Source organism: Archocentrus centrarchus, chromosome 24 (genome assembly GCF_007364275.1).
Source record: "Archocentrus centrarchus isolate MPI-CPG fArcCen1 chromosome 24, fArcCen1, whole genome shotgun sequence".
Taxonomy (NCBI): Eukaryota; Metazoa; Chordata; class Actinopteri; order Cichliformes; family Cichlidae; genus Archocentrus; species Archocentrus centrarchus.
The window spans coordinates 19,425,771-19,436,131 of NC_044369.1; the positions used below are offsets into that span (position 1 = coordinate 19,425,771).

The window sequence follows — 10,361 nt, forward strand, 5'->3', positions numbered from 1 at the left end:
TGTTGTCTGCTCTTAACAACTCTGTCAACAGAGCTGACACTTGACTGCGTTGCACTGGCTTCACCTCTCAGAGCACTTTGTTGCCTTTTAATCTCTTCTGATTGTCTTGCCATGTTTACAGCTTTCTCCAAGTCCAAATTTTTCTCCATTTGCATACGCTCTGACAGTCTGATGTCTGCTAAGCCCACTACAATTCTGTCCCTAATTAATTCGTCATGGAGCGGTCCGTAACTGCAGTGCTCCGCTAATGCATGCAGGGCTGTAACGAACGCATCCACTGTTTCATTTGGCTCCTGTTTGCGCATGTTAAATCTTGCGCGTTCGTAAACAACATTTTTCTTCACTACAAAAAAATTTTGGAAGCCTTCTTTCACTTTATCGTACTGGCGCTGGTCTGCGTCGTTTAGCTTTAGTCCTCTCAGGACATCATCTGCTTCGTCTCCCATACAGTATATCAGGGTGTTTACCTGGTTCTCATCCGAACTCAATGACAAGTTACTGGCCTGGCGGAACCTCTCGAAGCGACGAATCCATTTTGTCCATTCCTGTGGTTTAGAAAAATCAAAGGGCTCCGGCGGCTGGATGCTGAACGTAGCGCTGGGAGTATTAGCCACAGTGCTAACTCCTGCCCTCGGCTGCTCGTCCTCTCCGTTATTAGACATCTCCCTGCTATTGCTCACCCTTTTCCCTCCTTATCCACTCCCGATGGACCATGGAAGTGTCTCCCCAGCAACACGAGCCACTTCTGACACCATGTCGTGTTCTTAATTTGAACAAATAACCATAGACCTCCGTGTGCTGACGATCACGTCCTTTATTACATGAAAACCCCAAACAAAACACACCCCGCCCCCTGCTGACTTCCCACAAGTCACCTGGCCTTCCGGGATCACATTCAAGATCCCAAATGTTTAACATTCATTATTCATGAACACCACAGTTTTTCTCGTGCATCTGTGCTCATGTTTGTGCCTGCTTTGTGGAATCATTCAGAGAATCGGGAATAAAAAAGTTGCTGAACTGAAGATGGAATCCTGTCTTTTTAAGAGGGCAACAAAAGCATGTAGGATTCCTGGTGGTGTTATGAAGATTGTGGCAGCCACATGCTCTGTAGCAGAGTGTGGCAGCGTCAAAGCTGGTAAGAAGTTATTGAGAATTGGTCTGAGTATCAACAGAGCTTTGAAACCATGAAAACTTGGCTCCCCAGTGCTGGCTGATACTGAATTTTCCCTCCCATTTATTCTATAGGTGGACACAAGCCATGGTGGCTAGGGAGCAGTGCTCTCTCAAGAGAAAGCTTAGAAGGGTGAGGCCAATAGCCTATAGTAGCCAAGGTTTAAGGCCCACTGAAAGGAACATCACTAAGTACAGTTCCATGAAGCTTGAATTTTTGGCCCTTCAGTGGGCCTGTTGATGCCTAGTGTGTTAATCAGTAAGGTTTTGACACAAATCCACAAGGAGCATGGGCACCAGGGAGTAGAGTGTACTCCAGCACTCATACAATCCTGATGCTACTGGCCCGGTATGTCCTCTGATGTTGTCTAATGGCGTCAGGCATGTGAACAGTGCCAGGTTGCTAAAGATGTCCATCCAAAAGCTGGTAGCCATATGGGACATCTTTTGGCATTATGTCCTAAGGATATCCTGGCTATTGACTATAACTTTTTAGAGCTAGCTCAGAATGGTTTTGAGAACACTGCGGCATTAACAGATGTTTTCAGTAAGTATATAATGGATGTAACCCTGATTTCTGGTTGAGGTAGTGTTCTCCGGTCTCTCTAATTTTCGGACGGTGGGTGTATGGCGGGTTACAATTGATCTTAAAAGTAATCTTCTATAATAAACACCAACTCGGCAGGACAGTGTGAACTCAACTTTTACTCCGACGCACATCACATGGAAAAACCAATGTTGTACCAAAAACAGTCCCACCGTAAACAGTACATGGTAGGAACTAAAATTACTTGTCGCAAGGTTCAATAATAACTAACTTAAATGTTACACATAAAATTATAAGATGAGGCAAATGATAATTATTTATATAATAAACTCAATTAGGTAAAATCGTGAATATTTCAAAACTTAATATGCAACATAAATTTATATTCTAAACCACACAAATTAAATGTGACCAAAAATAAATACATGCCATAACTAAGGTTACAGTGGATAACTCAGGATAACTCAGTGGATTGATACTCAGGATCAATGTGCCTCTACTCTGGTTAGGGTTTTAGTGTCAGAATTGTTTTATACATTTGGGGTCCCTGCTTAGTTGTATTCCATTCAGAGCCATAACTCTGAAAGCTCTGTGATTCAGCAACTGTGTAACTTGTATGGCATTGAAAAGTCGTGCACTACCCCTTACTGCCCAAAGAGTAATGGTCAGTGTGAGTGATTCAACCGAACACTCCACACGTTGTTGCGTACCCTGCCAGGGTCTCAGAAGAGTGACTGGAACATGTGTTTGCCAGAAGTTCTCTATTGTTAGAGCACCACTCCCCATCAGGCTACCAGACAGTCTCCCTATTTCCTGATGTTTGGCCAGGAACCAAGACTGCCAGTAGAGTTCCTGTAGGGTAGGATTGAAAGTCATGTGTGTTGGTCACCGCATTGAACCCAGAGGAGCATCACCCAAAGGACCTGATGCTCCTTTGGGTTCAGGTGGCTCAGTTTATACAGTCAGGTGCGTCGCAGCATGCTGAAAGCTGTGGTTGGGGTAGACTCACCTGGTTGTGCCTCTTCCCATAATTTAACACCTGTGGAAAAGCCATCCTCTGAGGATGAGTGCCCATTGATTGCAATCTGTTGGTTTTTAGGCAGCAAACTCCAGTGACTCATCGTGCTGCCTCTTCCCTCGGATCGCCTACAATAACTCAAACTGTGCCTCAGGCACTAGTGCCATCCTCTGCCCAAGGGTCCCCTAATTCTTTAATAGCGCCGCATTTTCAAGCACAAACATCTGCTTCTGTTCCCCCAACTAGTTGTCCTGCTCCTAGCCATCTAGTTCTTCATCAGACTACATGGCCCACTGACCTCACATGCTAAGTACAAGATGCAGAGGCCCCTAATCCTCCTGCTCCTGTATCCAGTGCAGTTTCTGTTTGGTTTAGGCCCTGGAACCAGTTTGTATGGTTGACCTTGTTTTGTCCATCGTTGGGGTGACAATGCAAGAACAGGGGTAGAATGTGACATCATAGATGTTGCTTGTAATGTGGCTGTGTCTGCCATTGGTGACCACTCACAGAGGTGAGGGTGGGTATATAAGCTGCTGTTCTCAATTCATTTCGTTTCAATTCAATTCAATTTTATTTAAATAGTGCCAAATCACAACAAACAGTCGTCTCAAGGCGCTTTATATTTTAAGGTAAAGACCCTACAATAATTACACAGAAAAACCCAACAGTCAAAATAACCCCCTATGAGCAAGCACTTGGCAACAGTGGGAAGAAAAAACTCCCTTTTAACCGGAAGAAACCTTCAGCAGAACCAGGCTCAGGGAGGGTCTGTCATCTGCTGGGACCAGCTGGGGTCGTTGAGATAAGGAAAATAATGATCAAAGCTGTGTTGCTGAGTTGTGTGGCACTCTCTGCAGCTAAAGCTGAATACATGGTTTTAGCAAGTGCTACTCAGGAGGCAATTTGGATGCAGCACATTGTGGGTGTGCTTGGAAACAAATCAATAGAACCCATTGTGATCAATGAGGACAACCAGGCAGCCATCCGTATGTGCAAAAATCCACCGTTTCATGGGTGTGAAAAACATGTGGACATCAAGTACCACTTTATCCGTGAGCTGGTGAAAAAGGAAAGGGTGACATTGAAATACTGTCTAAGCGAGGACATAATTGCAGAGATGCTGGCCAAGGGTCTTAGAAAAGACAAGTTCAGCAAAAACAAAACCATGGCTGGAATGATAAAATCACCCAAGAAACATTATCCTTAATGCATAATTGGCAAGTGGTCAAGCAGTGCGACAGAGGCAGAATAATCCTCTTGCTGACCACAGGTCAAGGTAGTCTACCCCTGAACCTACAAATTCACACTAAGTTGTTTTATGTTAATATTCATTTGATTTTACACTTGCATGTACATTAAATCATAAACCTTCTCCTGAAACTGTAAATTATGTCTTTAGATTAGCCATCCATCCTTATCCTTTTTGGGGTGTACGGGGATTATCCCAGCTGTCATTGGGTGAGAGGCGAGGTACACACTGTACAGGTCACCAGTCTGTCATAGAGCTAACACAGAGAGACAGACAACCATTCACACTAATGGGCAAGACCCATTCCTTGTTTCAGTCTCTGCATACGATGAGGTCATGTTTTGTTGGAAATTTAAAAAATGAGGAAACATTTGTGTTTGTGATTGGAAAAGGGCCTCAACTCTTTTTGATGATAGAGCAGCATTTGTTTATGTGCTGCTGCTGAAATCTAAGAAGCTCAGTGTAAAGCACACTGGATGCATATTATTTCTGACTGTATCTTAATATATTGTGGGATTATCAAAGTTTTGATAGAAAATAAAAAGAAGAAGAATGTGGATGAATATGTAACATGAAGGAATTCCTTCTTTTTTCTTTTTTTTTTTGTTACACAGATGGCATCAACCCTAATACTTTTTCCCAGTGACGCTGTTGGCTCAAACTTTTCCACTCTTGTTTCAAACAGCAATTTTTATTTACTTACAGCAAAATTACACAAGAAAATGTGTTTGTGACATCACCACTGCCAAAAATCAACAAGATTACAGCATTAAAAAAATCATACATATGTTATGTAGACCAGTATTTCCTTTAAGTACAATAAAAAACAACTTCTCTAAATGACCTAATAAATGGCTGAACAGGATACAGATCCAGAATCAGAGACAAATGCAGCAGTCTTGAAGTCAAGGTTGGTCTGACAAACTTGGACAAGGAAGCTGATCTCAGATCAGTGTATATAAAACTGTTCTAAATCTTTGTCTGAAATCTTTCATAAATTTGCTCACATTTTTATATTTATCAAAAGCTACAGCTCTTCTAAGACCCACACTCCTATTATATACAATTAAATATTCACATTAGTGTGATTCTACCTAAAGTTTTTATTTCCCTTATTTATCTAAATCATAGAAAATGTGATGATTGTTACTAAGCTGACAGTTAAATGAAGAAAAAAATGCAAATTAAAGTGACAAATCATGAAAAGAAGAACCTGGAACTGATTTTGCACATTAAAGTGTGTGTTTTGAGAAACAGGAAATTATCATATATTAAAGCATTTATTGTCATGGAGGGATGTGATAAAGACTATAGTGGGAGAAGTTTGCTTTTAGGGCTTTTTGCCAGAAAAGTTTCTTATGTTATTGTCAGGTTTCTGTCACAGTTGGTTAGAGAGTGAAATCCCACCCCTTTGAAGCATTAAGCAGAGACAATGTAAGGTTAGTAATAATAAAAAAAATCACCTCAAAGGCAAACTTCACACATGTGCTGAGCATCCACAGCCCTGCAGTCTGCTCCTTGTCTGTGCTTAAAGTTAGTGGCTTCAGGCTATTTTATATGCAGTTAGGAGATTAAAGAGATTCATATTGTTCAAGCCTCCAACTGATGGCAGTGGAACTGCACTGTGGGAAATGCAGACACAATTATGACATTATTTGGAATGTTTTATTGGAGATGTAATAACCCACATATGTTTCATTCATGTATAAATGAATATTGTGATTGGAACTGTTGAGTAAATTTCCCAGTTTTCTTCCTCCATCCTGAAATGAGTTGAAGAACCTCTAATATTGGGTAGGCTGAGCGATATATTTAGCCTTATCTTGACAAATTGCACTTTGGAGATGTGCTTTTGGATGTTTCAGTGCTTAAGAAATCATTTTCAATACTTCTAATAAAAATTACATTTTAGGTTTTCTATACAAAGCTTCTAAAGATACATTTTGATCAAGAATTCAATGGTTAGCACCAATTTTAAAACACTTCTCTAAAGTTTTATGCACAGTAGCTCTGATCTTTGAGTCTGTTTGAAAGTAACATCAGCTCATAGATCCATTGCTCTGTATGTTCAGACCTCTTTACAAAGACTTGGATCTCCATGGATCCAGTGGCAGATCTGGGCGTATTTAGGAGGCGTGATCCTCACTGCAACATTAAAGTCCCTCTGTTCACCACCGCCCACCTCCACCCACTGATGGCCTGAAAACACACCAATCACCTTCCTCTGCCACTTCCCCTTACCGCTTGCGTGCCCCGCTTCCTGTTTGAGTCGGATGTAAACACCTGCACCCGTTGCACCAGCCTGCGCGTCACAGTGCTGATACATCAAGTCATCAGACTCCTTTGCCACTGAGCAGAAACGATAAACCACCTTCTCCTCTCCACTCCCATCAGGCAGGTTTTTGTCAGCATCATAGCCTGAGAAGTGGATCCTTGTCAGGGGTATAGCAGAGGGTGCCACCCCGAGCTCCATGTACTTTTTCTTTACTGGTCGTTTCAGCTCCAGAAGGGCGTAGTCATAGTCGGGGGAAACAGAATTAGCAGAGCTCTTGGTGTGGATCCATCCTTGAGGGATTTTGGTTTGTTTAACTCGAGTCCAGCGAAAGACGGGTTCCTGTGTGGGTCCAGCACTGCGTCGTATACGATTGAGACCTTTTCTTCTCCCTCTTCTCTCAGACTTTTTGTTTCCACCATCAGCTGTTCCCTCTTCAGCCCTTTTTCTTCCTCTGCGTCTTCTCCCTTCATCTCCCTTTCTCCCTCTCTCCACATCTAAACTATTCATCTCCTCAGCTTCATCCAGTAGGTGCTCCTCTCCTTGCTCCTCACCTTTCTCATCCCCTCCTTTTCTTCCTCCCCTTCGCCTCCCACCTCTTCTCCTGCCCCCCCCTTTTCTTTTTGACTTCAGCTGTAACACCCCTACTCTAAGTCTCATGGCACTCTCCAGATAATCCCTGCCATCATGGATACAATGTGCTGCTGTTAGCACATGTTTTGGAGATATTAGGACTCCAGTGCAGCCTGTAGAGAGGCGGACTGCAGTAGAAAATGGGTAGTTGGTGATGAAGTGGGAGTCTGAGATCACAAAACGACCATCTGCTCCATAAACTTGCCGTTTCCTGCGGGGAACACCTCCCAGGTGTGCTGGTGTTCTTCCTGTGAACGTCTTGTTGATCCCCTGCAAACTGATGTCCGTGTGTGTGCGAGTGCCATTTTCATACAAAGTCTCATATCCCAGAATTCTCTCCTGCTCAGTCAGGTCCATCGGTGGCAGGCTGCTTTGACACTCTATTCCGCAAAGTATCTTTCCTCTTCCTCTTTCTGCTTCCTCCTCCTGTCCTCTGAACGACGGTGTGCTTAAAAGTGCCGTGTGCCTGTCCAGCAGCTCAGGGAGGCTCTGCCTGGTCCACCTGTACACCTCACTGCTCTCATTGTTGCCAAAAACACCAGAAACTGTGAATGCAGCTGCACAGAGCAGCAAACACTTCAAACTCAGGGCCATCGCTCTGAAAATACAGTAAACATGAGTGATATTATTCATAACAAAGTGATGGAGACAAATACCACGATCTACATTTTACAGTGAGGCTGAGTTAAACGACCAGCAGATGGCGCACAACCTTTATGTATGAATTTGGTAACAGCTGAGCTGATAAATATAAGCCATGTTCAAAATTTCACTCTAAATTAAAATGGCATTTCAGTTATTTCTGTTATTACGCTCTCTTTCAAAGTGCAAGAAATATAATCATGATTATATTCAACAACTTACTTTAAATGTCCTTGAAAAGCGGACAAAGCATGCATCTAAAATAACCGGATTGTGATATAGTTCATAAATCTGACGTTATTCCAAAGTCACGCAGTTTAAAAATAAACAGTGTGGGAAAAAAATTCCGTTATCGGAATATAAAACATAGTCTGCAAATATTCTCAGGAGAAAAATATTCACGTAAATAAAACTAAAGTGACATTTTGTAGCCAAAGGCACGCAAGGAATGCAAAATTTAAAACGTTCCTACCTGCAAATAAAATTTACAACGGCGTTCAAAACTCTCTGGTAACGTTCTCACTGTCGATTAAAAAAAAAACCTCTCTCAACCCAAACGACTTCCAGCAGACTGGTTCCATCATTTGATGATAGCAAAGGGGGAAAAAAAAGAAAAAGGAGAAGAAAAAAAAGGAGCGCAAGGAGAGGCTGCGTGCAGGGTCCTCACAGGCATCCACATCCCACTGTGGTATATAAAAAAAAACTACCAGACATGGGGGGGGGGCATGAATGAAGTTTTTTGATCTAGTGACGACATCACGTTTGAAGTCAAAAATGGAGACGCGTGGACACAGATTTAAGTGGATTCAGCATTTTTTTTTTTTTTACACAATATTTGCACAGAACAGCAAAACCTTTTAACATAAAAAATTTAAAGCTACGCACAGAGAGGTCCGCTGAGTGGACGTGTGTTTTTATCTGGTGCTTTTGTGGTCAAACATGTTAGTTTAAATCTATGTCAAGCATGGCTGGGCGTGAGTCCAGAGCCTGTATTTTAAGCCCTGCTGTTTATGTCGACAAAGACTCTCCCTGCTACACGCAATGGCAGTTCATTCCACTCAGAAGCTCCTCCCCTCCCATTAATTACATTCTGACAAAGTTCATTTGGTTGCTGCTGCAGAGATTTTAAACTGCTATTATCATCAGATGATGTCACTGCATTAGTCTCATATTGGCAACCTCTATCTCTACAGTGCCACGATGAATGCTAAAAAAAAAAAAAAAAAAAAAAAAAAAAAAAGGTGAAAAATCCCCAATTCTGTGACATAAATATTTAAATGGATGTTAGTCCTCGACCTTTATACGTGTTTTATTTATGGATCCATGGTGTCAAGATTGTGTTGTGACAATGTGAAATTTAGGGATTATTCTTCATTTGCATGACCATCACAGTTCCTCTTTATATCAAAGGAGAACCACTTGTTCACCTGTCTTCACATTTATCAGCATCACTTACTCGGAGCACAACACTGGCAGCAAGCTCAAACTCAGCTCCACCTTGGTTACCCCTAACATCTCCTCCTTCGCCTGGATATCCACCTCGTCCCTCCTTGGATGCCAGCCGTCTGGTTCCTGCAGTGGTGCTGTCCATCTGCTTCCTGCTGGGATTTCCTGGAAACATTGCTATGATCATTCTCAAGCCAAACTGGCACTAAATGTCCAGTCTGAGCCAGAGTGCTTTTTTTTTTTTTTTTTTGCATTTTTTGGCCACAGCAGCTTTTATCAACAGTGGAGGGAGACAGGAAATGAGGGAAAGATGCAGGGTAAGACACGCGGGCAAGTTGGCGTCAGGCCGGGACTCGAACCTGCTCCGCCCGCACCATATGTATGTGGTCGCTGGCTTCACCACTTTGATGTTGAATCTGGCTGTGTCAGACCTGCTCTGCTTGATTACACTCCCGCTGTGGATTTATACTTTTCTCTATGGCTGGACCTTCAGCTTGGTGGTCTGCAAACTCATAGTGTACCTCGGGTACTGCAGTGTTTATGGCAGCCTGCTGACTGTGACTGTGACTGTACTGTCAGCGATACCTTCAGGTGGTGCACCTGCAGAGGACTTTGCATCAGGTAAAAGCAAGGAAGCTGTAGGTTCCACTCTCACTGATCACAATGATCCTGTCCATCCCTACTTTAGTGGTTCAACAGCTGGTAGAAGATCAGCCCTGGACATTTTGCAAGCCTCACTACTCCTCCAAGGGCCAGAGGGTGGCTGTGGTGCTGACAGGGTTCCTAGTAGGATTTGTGACATTTTCTGTTATGGCATTTGCATACAGAAAGGTGAATCGGGCAGCCTTTTTCAACAATCCACAGACCAACAGACTGATTACCAGTATCATCGTGACTGTTTTTGTCCTGTGGGTGCCATATCGTGCTATGAATTTTGTGGAGATAGCAGCTGTTTCACTAAAGAACGAGCGCCTGCTGAAGTTTTGTGAGGACACCTTGATCGCTTTTGTCTCTGTAACATTTGTGAATCGTTCTTCTAATTGTTTGTCCACTCTGTGCCAAAAAAGTGCAGAGCATTTAATGCAGAAGCTCAGAATTCCCCAAACTCTGAGTCAGCAGATATCACTGCAGAAGTAGCACCTCAGTGAGGGAAGCTCTTTGGGAAATTATTTTTGCCCTTGTGATTCTGGAAATTGTATTTTTAGTCAAAAGCTCTTCTCTGTCTCTCTCTCTTATACACACAGGGTGTGGTGCTCTCTATTTGTCACAGCAAGCTGTTGGTGATTGATGGTTTAATGATGAGTTTTGAGGTTAAGCAACATCTCCCCTCAAATCAGTTCTGTGTGCTGATTACAGCTGGTCCTCAGCCAGTTTGGTGAAA

At 42.8% G+C, this 10,361-nt stretch overlaps 1 protein-coding gene and 1 pseudogene across 1 annotated transcript; one reads left to right on the plus strand and one right to left on the minus strand.

Moving 5' to 3' along the window:
- Positions 1 to 4,696: 4,696 nt before the first annotated feature.
- LOC115773909 (serine protease 23-like) lies at positions 4,697 to 8,205 on the minus strand. The gene is made up of 2 exons (XM_030720836.1): positions 8,007 to 8,205; positions 4,697 to 7,490 (listed from the first exon to the last, which is right to left on the minus strand). The coding sequence occupies exon 2, from the start codon at positions 7,484 to 7,486 to the stop codon at positions 6,056 to 6,058; it is 1,431 nt and encodes a 476-aa protein (XP_030576696.1). The 5' UTR covers positions 7,487 to 7,490; positions 8,007 to 8,205; the 3' UTR covers positions 4,697 to 6,055.
- Positions 8,206 to 8,498: 293 nt separating this feature from the next.
- LOC115774641 (C-C chemokine receptor type 2-like) lies at positions 8,499 to 10,117 on the plus strand (annotated as a pseudogene).
- Positions 10,118 to 10,361: the final 244 nt, after the last annotated feature.

Coding starts and splice junctions, on each gene's coding strand:
- LOC115773909 (XM_030720836.1), bottom strand. CDS start 7,486: ATGGCCCTGAGTTTGAAGTGTTTGCTGCTCTGTGCAGCTGCATTCACA.